This window comes from Ovis aries, chromosome 21, assembly GCF_016772045.2.
Source record: "Ovis aries strain OAR_USU_Benz2616 breed Rambouillet chromosome 21, ARS-UI_Ramb_v3.0, whole genome shotgun sequence".
Classification (NCBI taxonomy): domain Eukaryota; kingdom Metazoa; phylum Chordata; class Mammalia; order Artiodactyla; family Bovidae; genus Ovis; species Ovis aries.
The window spans coordinates 38,367,052-38,384,343 of NC_056074.1; the positions used below are offsets into that span (position 1 = coordinate 38,367,052).

A 17,292-nucleotide genomic window follows, 5' to 3' on the forward strand; every position below is an offset into this window, starting at 1 on the left:
CTGTTCCTTTTGAGGAATCAGAGAAACATCCTTGTGTGCAAGCAATGTTCTTTTCCCATGGGAACAAACAGGATTTTTAGCTGAACATCTCGTTTGCAAGAATGCTCAGCCCTGGTTGACAGTCTCGCTAGCAAGCACTTCTCAATCTTCCTTAAACCTAGTTCCCTACACTGGGCAGAACATCTCGTTTGCAAGAATGTTCAGCCCTGGTTGAGAGTCTCGTTTGCAAGCACTTCTCAACCTTCTTTAAACCTAGTTCCCTACAATCATTCTAATATATAAATCTGATTATGTCACTCCTCTCCTTAACATTTCAACTGCCATTTCCGTCACATATAGAAAAAGTTTCAAATCTGTGCTGTGGCCTCTGAACCTGGCATGGTCTAGCCCAGACTGCCTATCTGATCTTCCTCTTCTTCTCTCCTCTTGGGTCTCCGGACCTCACTGGCCTCCTTGCATCCTTCTTTCCTGAGGTCCTTGCTTTTGTCTCCCTTCTGCTTGTGATGCTCTTTCCTGGCTCTCAGCACAGCTGCCTCCCTTTCAGCATTCAAGTCTCAACTCAAATGGCCATTCCTGGGCATGGCCCTCCCCAGCCTGAGCGAGGGCAGCCTCCCCTGGTCATCCTCTCCTATGTGACTTCACTTAATCTTCCCCATAGCCTTTGCAAAACCTGAAAGTATCTTATTTTTTCTATTTGTACACTGTCAGTGTCCATTCACTAGAGTGTATACTAATTGAGGGCAGGTACGCTGTCAAGTTCATGGAGGGCTTCAGCACCTTAGACAAGGCCTGGCACATAGTAGGGCCTCAGTATTGACTGACTGTGCTGAGTGGGTGTCACTGTTGGACAGGAGACAGGGAAGGCATGACAGGGATCTGGGTGGATAGTGTGACACCCATCACTGGGTGAGCAATGCTCCTTAAAGGGAAAAGATGCTTCTATCTGCATCTTCTCATTGGAGCTTCACAGGAATCTTGTGAAATAGGTGAGGCAAGGGGGACTGACCTCACACTACTGAGAAAGTGGTGGAAGTCAGAGCTGGAAGGAAACTTAGAGAACAACCCAGTACTAATGAGAGCGAATACTTGCTGGGCTCTAACCCTGTTCCAGGCACTGGGGGAGGCACCTTACCTAATCTGTTTCTTAAATCCTTGCAGCTCCTCGTCCACAGATGTAGGCACAGGTGGAAATTATTGGACCTGTTCTACAAGGAACTGGGGACTCAGAGAAGTTAAGCAACCTGTCCACAGTCATATAGCAGAAAGTCGCAGGGTGGGACTCAAACCCTGGCTCTGACTCTATCACCTGCCTTTAAACCTGATGCTCTGCTGTGAAGTCTGAGGTTCCCCAAATTTCAGTCATTGATTATTAGCCATATTCATCTGCCCTTTCTCCAATTGTTTAATGGTATTTTCTTTAATGTTGTTGTTCAGTTGCTCAGTCATGTCCAACTGATTGTGACCCCATGGACTGAAGCATACAAGGCTTCCCTGTCCTTCACCATCTCCCAGAGTTGGCTCTAACTTATGTCCATTGAGTCCATGAAACCATCCATCCGTCTCATCCTCTGTCATCCCCTTCTCCTGCCTTCAGTCTTCCCCAGCATCAGGGTCTTTTCTAATGAGTCAGATCTTTGAGCCAGGTGGCCAAAATGTTGGAGCTTCAGCTTTAACATCAGTCCTTCCAGTGAATATTCAGGATTGATTTCCTTTAGGATTGACTGGTTTCATCTCCTTGCAGTCCAGGGAATTCTCAAGGGTCTTCTCCAACACCAAGTGTGAAAGCATCAATTCTTTGGCACTCAGCCTTTCTTATTGTCCAGCTCTCACATCCATACAGGACTACGTGGATCTTTGTCAGTAAAGTAATGTCTCTGCTTTTTAATATGCTGTCTAGGTTCGTCATAGCTTTTCTTCCAAAGAGCAACTGTCTTTTAATTTCATGGCTGCAGTCACCATCCACAGTGATTTGGAGCCCAGGAAAATAGTCTCTCACGACTAACTTTAAAAACAAAAATAATTCCTTTAAAACGAGCCTTAAATTCCTAACTTGATGTGTGTTCATGAATCCATCTTAGCTTGTCTTTGTGGATTCCCAGCATTGGCTCAGCTAAGTTAAGTGACATGTGAAGACCATGCAGTGATGGAACCAGAATCAGCACCCATTGCTTCTGCCTCTGAGCCCGTGCTCCCTCTCACTAGGGTGGCACCCAGTGTGTGGAGTATGAGGAAGCCCTCACTGTTGGGTGTTGACTCTGAACTTGCACCTCTGGAGCTGGAACCTCCTGAAATTCTGTGCCCCAGGCACCTTGCTTGCCTCTCCCCAGTCCCAGCCTCCTACCTGCCTGTCGAGGGGCTGAAGGTGGATGAGTCTCCAGAGCTCCCCTGACCCAGTCCCCACGCTGACCCTTTCAATAGACTCGGGGCTCAAACACAGCATCATCTTCTATTTACCTCACTGAATCCGTTAAGCACCTCCTGCCCTACTAGGAGGAAATCTGAATGCCTTGATTTCTAAACCTCAGAGTTGTTCTCAGGGCAGAGGGGTTCAGTCCTCTTTAGAAAGCCAAGCAGAACAGGACCTTCACTCTGATCAGACCCTCTGACCATTGCTTGTTGCTGTCATGTGGCATCACAGTGCAATATGGGTCCTGCCCCGTGTAATGGGATGCTTCCCCTACTGGGAGAGACCTTGGGGTTCCTGATCATGGCAAGGCCACAGAGGCTCTCTGAGGGACATGAGTCTCCTCTGTGATGTTCCCTGGGGCCCACCCTTTTAATGCAAGCCCAGTTTTCAGTCATCATACCCTCCCTACATGATATAAGCTGGTGACCTCAAGAGAGATCTCTGTGTGGGCACCAGCTTTTGCTCCACATCATCCTGGCCCCTGTATTGGCCCCAAATCCCTTTCTTCAAGGCAGTTTCACTCCTGGAAATCTGTTGCACAATCCAGCCCCTCAGCATTGACCAGGGCTGTGCGAATATACCCTTCCTTGACCTCCCTGGTGTCACTCCTCTGGGAACAGCTATGGGGTTTTGGTCCCTTTGTTCCCAGAAAGATGGAATCCCCTTCTGCAAACCCATTCAACTTTTCTGCGGTAATCAGCTTTGTGTGTGTCAGGGAAGTGGAGCCTTGGCAGGATCACAAAAAAATTCACACTCTATTCCCCTAGGGAAGTGGGTGTGCTCAGGGCCCATATTGCACAATCAAGAGGGCCACTGAACTGTCGCAGGGTGTACAAGGCCAGCTTCTCTATGTGAAAGGAAAACATCACAGCAAATCATAGGATTTTACTCCTCCTTATTTCAGATAAGAAAACCAGGGACCAGAGACCACAAGGGTCTTATCCAAAGCTACATAGCTCTGACGCTGACTCATCTGCTCATCCCCTTGTGGATGTGGTGGATGCTAGGCTGAGGGCGGGCCCAGGACCAATCATGTTCCTCATCCTGAATCCACAGGCGGAATCTCGGGAGCTGGTGGATCCGGTATCATGAATGCAGCGGCCAACAGGGCCATAGTAAAGAAAGAGCGGCTGTGTGACGTGGTTGGGAAAGATGGATACAAGGTCAACAACAAGCACGATAACAAGTACAAGCCACTCCCTCCCAGCAAAATCGTCTGGCGGGCAGAGGAGCTGGTGGGCCGGGAGTTCGGCTACAACCTGACCAGCCAGAACTGCGAGCATTTCGTCAATGAGCTGCGCTATGGGGTCCCCCGCAGCGACCAGGTGGGTCCTCAGTGTGTCCCTAGCTCCATGGTCTCTTAGTTTCTTATTTCTCTGCTGTTTCTCTTACTCAGCTAGGCCACAACCCCCAGAAGTTGCCTTAAGATATATAGGATAATGGTGACAACAGTTCACTCTACATGCCAGGCTCGAACTTGAATTGGTTGCTGTATGAGTTTCTGTGGCTGCTGTAACAAATGGCCAGAAATTCAGTGGCTTAACAACACAAATGTATTATCCTATAGTTCTGGAGGTCAGAAGTCTGAAACAGGTCTCACTGGGCTAAAATCAAGGTGTCAGCAAGGCTGTGTTCTTTTCTAGAGGCTCTCACAGAGAACCTGTCTTCTAGTCTTTTCCAGCTTCAAGAGGCTGCCTGCATTCCTTGGCTTGTGGCTCCCCTTCATCTCCAAAGTTGGAAATGGCTGGTTGAGTCTCTCTCCCATTGCATTACTATGATACTGACTCTACTCCTTCCCGCTTCCATCAGAAACTTTGTGATTATATTGGGCTTACCTAGATATCCAGAATAATCTTTCTATTCTAAGGTAAATTGATTAGCAACCTTAATTCTATCTGCAATTTTAATTCTCTGTCTCCATGAAGCATAATGTATTTACAAGTATTAGGAATGAGGACATATTATGGAATTAAGACCTAGACATCTTTGGGGACTATTTTTCTGCCTACCAGTTACTCTTTACACTGGGTACAGTTAATGTCTTGGGAGCTCCTCTTGCTGTTATTCTAGAAAGATTTCCCTCTATTGTCTCCTGCATCAGAGCACCATCTTCCATATCTCATGTCCTCTTTCTTGTTTTGTTGTTATTGTTGAATAATTAAATTGTGTCTGACACTTTTCCGACACCATGGACTTTAGCCCTCCAGGCTCCTCTGCCCATGAGATTTCCCAGGCAAGAATACTGGAGGGGGGCTTCCATTTCCTTCTCCAGAGGATCTTCCCAATCTAGCGACCAAACCCATGTCTCCTGCTTTGGTAGGTGGATTCTTTACCAATGAATAACCTGGGAAGCCCTGTCTTGGTTTACACATTTCTTGTGGTGGAAACTCCTTCAGCAGCTTCCTAAAAAAGGATGCATGGAAAAAGATATTTTTTGAGATCCCGTATGTCTGAATTATTTTTCAATTTACCCTCCCACTTGATTTATTTTTTAATATAAATTTATTTATTTTAATTGGAGGCTAATTACTTTACAATATTGTATTGGTTTTGTCACACATCAACATGAATCAACCACGGGTACACACGTGTTCCCCATCCTGAACCCCCCTCCCACCTCCCTGCCCGTACCGTCCCTCTGGGTCGTCTCAGTGCACCAACCCCAAGCATCCAGTATCATGCATTGAACCTGGACTGGCGATTCGTGTCATATACGATATTTAACATGTTTCAATGCCATTCTCCCAAATCATCCCACCCTCTCCCTCTCCCACAGAGTCCAAAAGACTGTTCTGTACATTTGTGTCTCTTTTGCTGTCTCACATACAGGGTTATCGTTACCATCTTTCTGAAATCCATATATATGCGTTAGTGTACTGTATTGGTGTTTTTCTTTCTGGCTTACTTCACTCTGTATAATAGGCTCCAGTTTCATCCACCTCATTACAACTGATTCAAATGTATTCTTTTTAATGGCTGAGTAATATTCCATTGTGTGTATGTACCGCTGCTTTCTTATCCATTCATCTGCTGATGGACATCTAGGTTGCTTCCATGTCCTGGCTTATAAACAGTGCTGCAATGAACATTGGGGTACACGTGTCTCTTTCAATTCTGGCTTCCTCAGTGTGTATGCCCAGAAGTGGGATTGCTGGGTCGTATGGCAGTTCTATTTCCAATTTTCTAAGGAATCTCCACACTGTTCTCCATAGTGGCTGTACTAGTTTGCATTCCCACCAACAGGGTAAGAGGGTTCCCTTTCCTCCACACCCTCTCCAGCATTTATTGCTTGTAGACTTTTGGATTGCAGCCATTCTGACTGGCGTGAAATGGTACCTCATTGTGGTTTTGATTTGCATTTCTCTGATAATGAGTGATGTTGAGCACCTTTTCATGTGTTTGTTAGCCATCTGTATGTCTTCTTCGGAGAAATGTCTATTTAGTAGTTTGGCCCATTTTTTGCTTGGGTCGTTTATTTTTCTGGAATTGAGCTGCAGGAGTTGCTTGTACATTTTTGAGATTAGTTGTTTGTCAGTTGCTTCGTTTGCTATCATTTTCTCCCATTCTGAAGCCTGTCCTTTCACCTTGCTTATAGTTTCCTTTGTTGTGCAGAAGCTTTTAATTTTAATTAGGTCCCATTTGTTTATTTTTGCTTTTATTACCAGTATTCTGGGAGGTGGGTCATAGAGGATCCTGCTGTGATGTATGTTGGAGAGTGTTTTGCCTGTTCTCCTCTAGGAGTTTTATAGTTTCTGGTCTTACATTTAGATCTTTAATCCATTTTGAGTTTATTTTTGTGTATGGTGTTAGTGTTCTAGTTGCATTCTTTTATTGTTTGCATTCCTTGCATTGTTTTCCCAGCACCACTTGTTAAAGAGATTGTCTTTAATCCATTGTATATTCTTGCCTCCTTTGTCAAAGATAAGGTGTCCACAGGTGCGTGGATTTACCTCTGGGCTTTCTATTGTGTTCCATTGTGTTCAAGCTGGTTTTAGAAAAGGCAGAGAAATCAGAGATCAAATTGCCAACATCTGCTGGATCATCGAAAAAGCGAGAGAGTTCCAGAAAAACATCTATTTCGGCTTTATTGACTATGCCAAAGCATTTGGCTGTGTGGATCACAATAAACTGTGGAAAATTCTGAAAGAGATGGGAATACCAGACCACCTGGCCTGCCTCTTGAGAAATCTGTATGAAGGTCAGGAAGGAACCGTTAGAAATGGACATGGAACCACAGACTGGTTCCAAATAGGAAAAGCAGTACATCAAGGCTGTATATTGTCACCCAGCTTATTTAACTTATATGCAGACTACATCATGAAAATGCTGGGCTGGAAGAAGCACAAGCTGGAATCAAGATGGTCGGGAGAAATATCAATAATCTCAGATATGCAGATGACATCACCTTTATGGCAGAAAGTGAAGAGGAACTAAAAAGCCTCTTGATGAAAGTGAAAGAGGAGAGTGAAAAAGTGGGCTTAAAGCTCAACATTCGAAAAACGAAGGTCATGGCATCTGGTCCCATCACTTCATGGCAAATAGATGGGGAAACAGTGGAAACAGTGTCGGACTTTATTTTTGGGGGCTCCAAAATTACTGCAGATGGTGACTGCAGCCATGAAATTAAAAGACGCTTACTCCTTGGAAGGAAAGTGATGACCAACCTAGAGAGCATATTCAGAAGCAGATACGTTACTTTGCCAACAAAGGTCCGTCTAGTCAAGGCTATCGTTTTTTCCAGTGGCCATGTATGGATGTGAGTATTGGACTGTGAAGACAGCTGAGCGCCAAAGAAATGATGCTTTTGAACTGTGGTGTTGGAGAAGACTCTTGAGAGTCCCTTGGACTGCAAGGAGATCCAGCCAGTACATTCTGAAGATCAGCCCTGGGATTTCTTTGGAGGGAATGATGCTGAAGCTGAAACTCCAATATTTTGGCCACCTCATGAGAATAGTGGACTCATTTTAAAAGACTCTGATGCTAGGAGAGATTCGGGTCAGGGGAAGGGGATGGCAGAGGATGAGATGGCTGGATGGCATCACTGACTCATTGGACATGAATCTGAGTGAACTCCGTGAGTTGGTGATGGAGAGGGAGGCCTGGCGTGCTGCTATTCATGGGGTCGCGAAGAGTCAGACACGACTGAGCCACTGAATTGAACTGAACTGAACTGAACTGACCTATATTTCTGTCTTTGTGCCAGTACCATACTGTCTTGATGACTGTGGCTTTGTAGTAGAGCCTGAAGTCAGGCAGGTTGATGCCTCCAGTTCCATTCTTCTTTCTCAAGATTGCTTTGGCTATTCGAGGTTTTTTGTATTTCCATACAAATTGTGAAATTATTTGTTCTAGCTCTGTGAAAAATACCGCTGGTAGCTTGATAGGGATTGCATTGAATCTGTAGATTGCTTTGGGTAGTATACTCATTTTCACTATATTGATTCTTCTGATCCATGAACGTGGTATATTTCTCCATCTATTAGTGTCCTCTTTGATTTCTTTCACCAGTGTTTTATAGTTTTCTATATATAGGTCTTTAGTTTCTTTAGGTAGATATATTCCTAAGTATTTTATTCTTTTCGCTGCAATGGTGAATGGAATTGTTTCCTTAACTTCTCTTTCTATTTCCTCATTACTAGTGTATAGGAGTGCAAGGGATTTCTGTGTGTTGATTTTATATCCTGCAACTTTACTATATTCATTGATTAGCTCTACTAAGTTCCTGGTGGAGTCTTTAGGCTTTTCTATGTAGAGGATCATGTCATCTGCAAACAGTGAGAGTTTTACTTCTTCTTTTCCAATTTGGATTCCTTTTATTTCTTTTTCTGCTCTGATTGCTGTGGCCAAAACTTCCAAAACGATGTTGAATAGTAGTGATGAAGGTGGGCACCCTTGTCTTGTTCCTGACTTTAGGGGAAATGCTTTCAAGTTTTCATCATTGAGGATAACGTTTGCTGTGGTTTGTCATATATAGCTTTTATTATGTTGAGGTATGTTCCTTCTAGTCCTGCTTTCTGGGGAGCTTTTATCATAAATGGATGTTGAATTTTGTCAAAGGCTTTCTCTGCATCTATTGAGATAATCATATGATTTTATTTTTCAATTTGTTAATGTGGTGTATTACATTGATTGATTTGCAGATGTTGAAGAATCCTTGCATCCCTGGGATAAAGCCCACTTGGTCATGGTGTATGATCTTTTTAATGTGTTGTTGGATTCTGATTGCTAGAATTTTGTTAAGGATTTTTGCGTCTATGTTCATCAGTGATATTGGCCTGTAGTTTTCTTTTTTGTGGCATCTTTGTCAGGTTTTGGTATGGGGGTGATGGTGGAGCCTCATAGAATGAGTTTGGAAGTTTACCTTCCTCTGCAATTTTCTGGAAGCGTTTGAGTAGGACAGGTGTTAGCTCTTCTCTAAATTTTTGGTAGAATTCAGCTGTGAAGCCGTCTGGAGCTGGGCTTTTGTTTGCTGGGAGATTTCTGATTACAGTTTCAATTTCCATGCTTGTGATGGGTCTGTTAAGATTTTCTATTCCTTCCTGGTTCAGTTTTGGAAAGTTGTACTTTTCTAAGAATTTGTCCATTTCTTCCACGTTGTCCCTTTTATTGGCATATAGGTGCTGATAGTATTCTCTTATGATCCTTTGTATTTCTGTGTCGTCTGTTGTGATCTCTCCATTTTCATTTCTAATTTTATTGATTTGATTTTTCTCCCTTTGTTTCTTGATGAGTCTGGCTAATGGTTTGTCCATTTTATTTATCCTGTCAAAGAACCAGCTTTTGGCTTTGTTGATTTTTGCTATGGTCTCTTTTGTTTCTTTTGCATTTATTTCTGCCTTAATTTTACAGATTTCTTTCCTTCTACTAACCTGGGGTCCTCCATTTCTTCCTTTTCTAGTTGCTTTAGGTGTAGAGTTAGGTTATTTATTTGACTTTTTTCTTGTTTCTTGAGCTATGTCTCTATTGCTATGAACCTTCCCCTTAGCACTGCTTTTACAGTGTCTCACAGGTTTTGGGTTGTTGTGTTTTCATTTTCACTCGTTTCTATGCATATTTTGATTTATTCTTTTATTTCTTCTGTGATTTGTTGGTTATTCAGCAGCGTGTTGTTCAGCCTCCAATGTTGGAATTTTTAATAGTTTTTCTCCTGTAATTGAGATCTAATCTTACTGCATGGTGGACAGAAAAGATGCTTGGAATGATTTCAATTACCAAGGCTAGATTTATGGCCCAGGATGTGATCTATCCTGGAGAAAGTTCCGTGTGCGCTTGAGAAAAAGGCGAAATTCATTGTTTTGGGGTGAAATGTCCTATAGATATCAATTAGCTCTAACTGGCCTATTGTATCGTTTAAAATTTGTGTTTCCTTGTTAATTTTCTGTTTAGTTGATCTATCCATAGGTGTGAGTGGGGTATTAAAGTCTCCCACTAGAATGACATTCTAACATGTATAATATCATGTGAATTGAATCGCCAGTCTATGTCTGACGCAGGATGCAGCATGCTTGGGGCTGGTGCATGGGGATGACCCAGAACGATGTTATGGGGAGGGAGGTGGGAGGGGGGTTCATGTTTGGGAATGCATGTAAGAATTAAAGATTTTAAAATTTAAAAAATAAAAAACTAAAAAAAAAATTTAAAAAAAAATAAATAAATAAATAAAATAAAGTCTCCCACTATTATTGTGTTGTTGTTCATTTCCCCTTTCATACTTGTTAGCATTTGTCTTACGTATTGCAGTGCTCCAATGTTGGATGCAAATATATTCATAATTGTTATATCTTCTTCTTGGATTGATCCTTTGATCATTATGTAGTGTCCTTCTTTGTTTCTTTTCACAGCCTTTGTTTTAAAGTCTATTTTATCTGCTTCCTTTTGATCTCTATTTGTGTGGAATATCTTTTCCAGCCCTTCAGTTTCAGTCTGTATGTGTCCCCTGTCTTGAGTGGGTCTCTTGTAGACAACATATATAAGGGTCTTGTTTTTGTATCCATTCAGCCAGTCTTTGTCTTTTGGTTGGGGCATTCAACCCATTTACGTTTAAGGTAATTATACACCCTTTTTGTGTTTCCTGTCTAGAGAAGATCCTTTAGCATTTGTTGGAGAGCTGGTTTGGTGGTGCTGAATTCTCTCAGCTTTTGCTTGTCTGTAAAGCTTTTGTTTTCTCCTTCATAGTTCAATGAGATCCTTGCTGGGTACAGTAATCTGGGCTGTAGGTTATTTTCTTTCATCACTTTAAGTATGTCTTGCCATTCCCTCCTGGCCTGAAGAGTTTCTATTGCTAGATCAGCTGTTATCCTTATGGGAATCCCCTTGTGTGTTATTTGTTGTCTTTGCCTTGCTGCTTTTAATATTTGTTCTTTGTGTTTGATCTTTGTTAATTTGATTAATGTGTGTCTTGGGGTGTTTCACCTTGGGTTTATCCTGTTTGGGACTCTCTGGGTTTCTTGGACTTGGGTGAGTATTTCCTGCCCCATTTTAGGGAAGTTTTCAATTATTATGTCCTCAAGTGTTTTCTCATGGTCTTTCTTTTTGTCTTCTTCTGGGACTCTTATGATTCGAATGTTGGGGCCTTTAACACTGTCCTGGAGGTCTCTGAGATTGTCCTCATTTCTTTTTATTCGTTTTTCTTTTTTCCTCTCTGATTCATTTATTTCTACCATTCTATCTTCTACTTCACTAATCTTATCTTCTGCCTCCATTATTCTACTATTTGTTGCCTCCAGAGTGTTTTTGATCTCATTTATTGTGTTATATATGGACTCTTTTTTATTTCTTCTAGGTCCTTGTTAAACCTTTCTTGCATCTTCTCAATCCTTGTCTTCAGGCTATTTATCTGTGATTCCTTTTTGATTTCAAGATTTTGGATCATTTTCACTATCATTATTTGGAATTCTTTATCAGGTAGATTCCCTATATCTTCCTCTTTTGTTTGGTTTGGTGGGCATTTATCCTATTCGTTTACCTGCTGGGTATTCCTCTGTCTCTTCATCTTGTTTATATTGCTGGGTTTGGGGTGGCCTTTCTATATTCTGGCCGTTTGTGGAGTTCTCTTTATTGTGGAGTTTCCTCACTGTGAGTGGGGTCGTATGGGTGGCTTGTCGAGGTTTCTTGTTTAGGGAATGTTGTGTCGGAGTTCTGCTGGGTGGAGCTGCATTTCTTCTCTTTGGAGTGCAATGAAGTGTCCAGTAATGAGTTATGAGATGTCAATGGTTTTGGAGTAACTTTGCGCAGCCTGTATATTGAAGCTCAGGGCTGTGTTCCTCTGTTGCTGGAGAATTTGCGTGATATGTCTTGCTCTGGAACGTGTTTGTCCTTGTGTGGTGCTTGGTTTCAGTGTAGGTATGGAAGCGTTTGATGAGCTCCTGTCAATTAATGTACCCTGGAGTCAGGAGTTCTCTGGTGTTCTCAGGATTTGGACTTAAGCCTCCTGCTTCTGGTTTTCAGTCTTATTTTTACAGTAGTCTCAAGACTTCTCCTTCTATACAGCACCGTTGATAAAACATCGAGGTTAAAGATGAAAAGTTTCTCCACAGTGAGGGACACCCAGAGAGGATCACAGAGCTACATGGAGAAGAGAAGAGGGAGGAGGGAGTTAGAGGTGACCCGAATGAGATGAGGTGGAATCAAAAGAGGAGAGAGCAAGCTAGCCAGTAATCACTTCCTTATGTGCACTCCACAACTGGGCTGCTCAGAGATGTTCACAGAGTTATACAAAGAAGAGAAGAGAGAGGAAGGAGACAGAGGTGGCCAGGAGGATAAAAGGGGGGACTCAAAAGGAGAGAGACAGATCCAGCCAGTAATCAGTTCCCTAAGTGTTCTCCACCGTCTGGAACACACAGAGATTCACAGAGTTGGGTAGAGAAGAGAAGGGGGAGGGAGGAGACAGAGGTGACCTGGTAGAGAAAAAGGAGAGTCCAAAGGGGGAGAGAGCAGTCAAGCCAGTAATCTCGCTCCCAAGTGAAAATGGGTACTGAAGATTGGGTTCTTAAAGGTACAAAATTGATAACAAATACCAAAAAGCAAAGATTAAAAATCTAGAGTAGAGGTTGGAATTTCAAAAATACAATATTAAAGAAAAGAAAAAAAGTGACAAAAATTATAAAATATATATATATATGAAGTTTGCTTTTAAAAATAGGGTTTCTTTTTTTTTGCAAAGTAATAGTAGGTTATAAAAGTGAAAATTAAAGGAGTAATAGAGGACTTAATTTTTTTTAATTTAAAAAAAAGAATGATCTTAAAAATAGCAAAAATATATCTAGGACTTTCTCTGGTGTTGTTGTGGGTATTGTGGGGTCAGTTCATTTCGGATAGTTCCTTGGTCCGGCTTATATTTCTCAAGATCTATAGGCCCCTTCTTATGTAGACAGTACTAACGACAGGGTTTTAATCTATTGCACCTGTCACTTGCAAGGCGATTCCTTCTGTTTTAGCTTCTTCTGTTTGCTGGTCTCTTCAGTGTCTGATTTCTGCCCTGACACAAAAGGGGCAGTGGTGGACACATTTTTTTTAGGCTCATTTGTTCAGTCGCAATGTTGGGGGGAGGGACACTGCAAACAAATAACACTGGCGTGTGCTTGCAGTGTCTCAGCCACACTGGGCCTGCCCCCACTCACGGCGCGTGTACCCTCCCTGCCCACACTGCTCAGGCTCTAGGTTGCTCCGCTGGGAACCGTCCGAGGCCAGCCCTGGTCTGCATGCACCATCCAGGTCTAAGCCGCTCAGGTTCAGTCACTCAGGTAGTCCTCAGAGGCACAGACTCGGTTGGGCCTGCTTTCTGTGCCCTTCCCAGCTCAGGTGATGAGGTGTTTGGAGAGTGCGGTCACTGACTTATTGCCTCCTCCATCCCTGACGCTCAGTTTTCTGGGTGTACAACCGGCGCACTTTCTCAGGCGGATGTTGACTGTCCAGAACCCCAAGAAGTCTTAGTTAGCAATGAAGCCTGCTTGCAGTTTGGTAGATAATGTCTCTCTGGGGCTGCGATTGCCCCCTCTGGCTCTGGCTGCCTGTCACCGGAGGGGGATGGTCTGCAGCCAGCTAGTTCTGTTCAGTCCTTTGTTCTGTGCGTGGGCCTGGAAGTGTCTTAGGTTAGGGCTTTGTGCGTGGTAGCTGTCCCACAGCCTGGTTTGCTAGCCCAAGTTAGGTCGCTCAGATTTCCCTTGGGGCATTCAGGCCCGGCCCTTACTCTAATCAATGCAGCCCGCGCCTCCCTGCCCAGCCCCTGCCTCCCTGCCCAGCAGGTGCTAGTGGCAAGTGCAGGCGTCTGCCCTGCTTCTCTGCTAGGGGGTTACCGCTGGGCTCGTAATCTGTAGGTTTTAATTATTTATTTTTCCTCCCTGTTATGTTACCTTCTGCGCTTCCAAGGCTCGCCACAGACTCAGCAGTGACAGTGTTTCCTGGTGTCTGGAAACTTCTCTCTTTTTAAGACTCCCTTCCCGGGACGAAGCTCTGTCCCTACCATTTTGTCTCTTTTTTTAATATATATATTTTTTTCCTACCTCCTTTCAAAGACAGTGGGCTGCTTTTCTGGGTGCCTGATGTCCTCTCCCGGCATTCAGAAGTTGTTCTCTGGAATTTACTCAGCATTGAAATGTTCTTTTGATGAATTTGTAGGGGCGAAAGTGGTCTCCCAGTCCTATTCCTCCGCCGTCATAGGACAGTCCCTCCCACTTGATTTAATAGTCTGTATAGGAGTAGACTGAGAACCCTCATATTGGCACCTTTCATTGTTTCCACTTGGGCCAGTCCGATTCCCCAGAAGAGTTTTCCTGACTCTTATGTAGAGGGTAAAATACTGGGAGGAGAGGGAACAGGAAGGCCAAGAGTCTCCTTTTCACATATGTATGGCCCCTCAATCCTTTTTTGGAGATATGATACCCACACCCTCACATGTGCTTCTGTTTACAGACCCCAAATCTTCTGATTTTCATTGCAGTGAGGGAGGGGCCTCAGCTCTCTCTCTCTTTCACCCACTTCCAGAAGTACCTGGTGATCTCAATATGTGTCTTTTTCAGGGATTCTGTTGTACACAGTTAGCCCCCAACATATAAACATTCAAGTTTTGAACTTTCAAAGATGCGAACTTGTGTTCCAGCAAAGTCAGGATAGAGTGACACTGAAGCTTGCCCTCCATCTCCTATTGCTGATGATCCTTCAGTTCCACCATCTCCCACCTCCTCTCCCTCCTCCAGTCAGTAACTCTTCTTGCTTGTTCACGTGACACCAGGCCCTGGATGCCAGCTGTTGTTCTCCACTACTGTACTTTTCAAAGTACTATACTGTAAGATTAAAAATATATCAGAGGGACATCCCTGGTGGTCCCAGCAGTAAAGAATACACCTGCCAATGCAGGCAACACAGGTTCGATCCCTGGTCCAGGAGCAACCAGTGTGCCACAACTGCTGAGCCCAAAACTACTGAGCCCAAGCTTAGAGCCTATGCTCCACGACAGAGAGGAGCCCCCACTTCCTGCAACTCAAGAAAGTCTGAACAGAGCAATGAAGACCCGGTGAGCCAAAAATCAATGAGGAAATCTTTTTTTTTTTAATGTATGAGAACCCTATTAAAAGGATGGCGCAGATAGTAAAGAATCTGCGTTCATGCAGAACACTGGGGTACAATCCCTGGGTTAGGAAATCTCCCTTGAGAAGGGAGTGGCAACCTACTCCAGTATTCTTGCCTGGAGAATTCCATGGACAGAGAAGCCTGGCAGGCTGCAGTCCATGAGGTCACAAAGAATCAGACACAACTGAACAGCTAATGCTTTCACTTTCAATAAGTATCTTTGAGTGCCTTAATAAAGAATTTAAGTTGAAGTAAAGAAAAAAAATGTATTCTTTATTCTTTGTTTTTGTTTTTTAGTATTTTTTGTATGAAAACTATTATAAATCTTTTACAGTACAGTACTGTATAGTTGATTGTGTTACTTGGGTACCCAAGCTAACTTTGTTGAACTTACAAACAAACTGGACTTAAGAACGTGCTCTCAGAACTGACCAGGTTAGTATGTATGGGACTTGCTGTATTTAGGATTTATATTCAGCTTTTTCTACAGCTGCCTTAGCCTTTAGTGTTCTCTGAGTCCTAGTGGAATTATGCCTAAAACTAATGTCTTACTTTATTTTTATTTGGAGTTCAGGAAGCATTGAAATTTGATACATGTTCTGTTTTTACCCTGAAACTTACTTTTACTTTTGCAGGTTTCTTTTTTTTCTAGTACAAGCAATATAAGTAAGATATCTTAATAATTTAAATATAACATCACCACTCTTTTTCATAGCTGAGTCATTTATTGAAGAACATGCAGAGAGCACTTGGCGCCTGGCAGGTCTGGGCACTGGGGATACAGGAAAGATGAAGACAAGTGAGGGTTCTGTTAGGACCCAGGTCAGAGTTCACTGAGGATTCAATAGCAATTCCTCATCAACTTTATACATATCTCAAGAGCTCCCTGTTGATCAGCCAGGATTTCAACCATCTGGCTTCATCTCCCTGTCCTTTCCACAGTCACCCTTTAGGGATATGTCTGCTTTAAAAACCCACAGGCTGAAGGGAATTTCCCTCTTCAGGCCTGTGTATGTCATTGGCCAGCTGCCCCATTCACAAATTCCTTCCCCATGCTGCCCTCCTCTCTGCATTTCCCTGCCAATATTTGTTGACTCCTGAGTTTGTCAAAGAGGCTATGAGGCACATGAAGCACCCTGAGCTGAACATCTTTGTTGAATGTACAGTCTGTACTCAGCTTACTGACACAGAGTCTGACTCACTCTCCTCTCTCTTGCAGGCCAGACGTTTTGCAGCAGCTATCACCGTGGCACTGGGTGTGATAGCCATATTCGCTGGAGCCGTGTTCTCAAGAAACTAGCAAAATCAATGACCCGAACGGAGTGTCTTGTCAGCAGTGGCATTAGACATTCAGGGGAGTCTTGTTTTGCTAGACAGTTTTGAGAGAATTAATAGGTAGGTTGATAGGCAGTCCAAGGCCCCTTTAAGGAGGAAGTAAACTTTCCTTCTTTTTCATATTCTTTTGCCTTAGTCTCATAGGCCCTGTGAGCTCTGATACGTCTTGCTCAAGGACATGCTTATTTTAAAGTTCTGTGTTAATTTGCAACAATCTATTTCATTTCAAAACTGGCCTTTTTAGCATAATATATCTTACTCCTGGGTATGGTTTTCTCAGATTCTGTGTCTCTATGTTAGTCATTAAAATTGTAACAAATGTTGCCTGGGAGCCTGTTTCCTCGCTGCTTACACAACAATAATACATCTCTCCCAGGGACGGAGTGCTTGAAACCCATTCTTCCACACTAGCCTTGGGCCAATGTTATCTCAATATGTATGTTGCGGGAAAGGGGGTGGATAAAACTTTCTCAGTCTTGAGGTTTTCTTTTTATCTATTCTCAGCAGCCAGTTGAAAAATATATAATGCCTTGCTTAAATTAGTAAGATGGGCCCTCTTTCTACCCCCTTCTGATATCTATGCCAGAAGCTTTCTCTATCCTTTTATGTTAAATTAAAATCTTTGCTGCACAAAGCTCTGAGTGACTGAGACTGCATCTTTGGTCCTGGAGTTAAATCTTCTCCTTTGCAGACCACAAATTCGACACCAAACACCATGAGCTATCAGTTTCTGGTTTGGTTTGTGGATTTCATTTTTCTTACAATAATAAAAACAAAACCCAATAAGGGAAGATTTTATAGAGGACATGCATCAAGATCTGCCTGGCATGAAGTCTGTTGAGATTGCAGCGAGGCTCTGTTCCTGCTGATGCCAGGCTGTGCTCTGGTTCTTTGGTGATTTTCTCTCACTTTTTTTTGTGGGCTGTGTTCTTTACCTGTAGGAAACAAAGTCCAGCACTGGTTATCTCAAGTAATGGGTGTTT

General features: G+C 43.1%; 1 protein-coding gene across 1 annotated transcript in view; it reads left to right on the top strand.

Annotated features, from left to right (window-relative positions):
• The window catches only part of LOC101120029 (phospholipase A and acyltransferase 3-like), a 25,979-nt gene extending 9,036 nt beyond the window's left edge, over positions 1-16,943 (top strand). Inside the window, exons 3-4 of the mRNA XM_027959689.3 lie at positions 3,464-3,732; positions 16,194-16,943. Of these exons, the coding sequence (XP_027815490.1) occupies positions 3,464-3,732; positions 16,194-16,274 (350 nt within the window). The 3' untranslated portion in view covers positions 16,275-16,943. The remainder of the gene's footprint in view (positions 1-3,463; positions 3,733-16,193) is intronic.
• Positions 16,944-17,292: the final 349 nt, after the last annotated feature.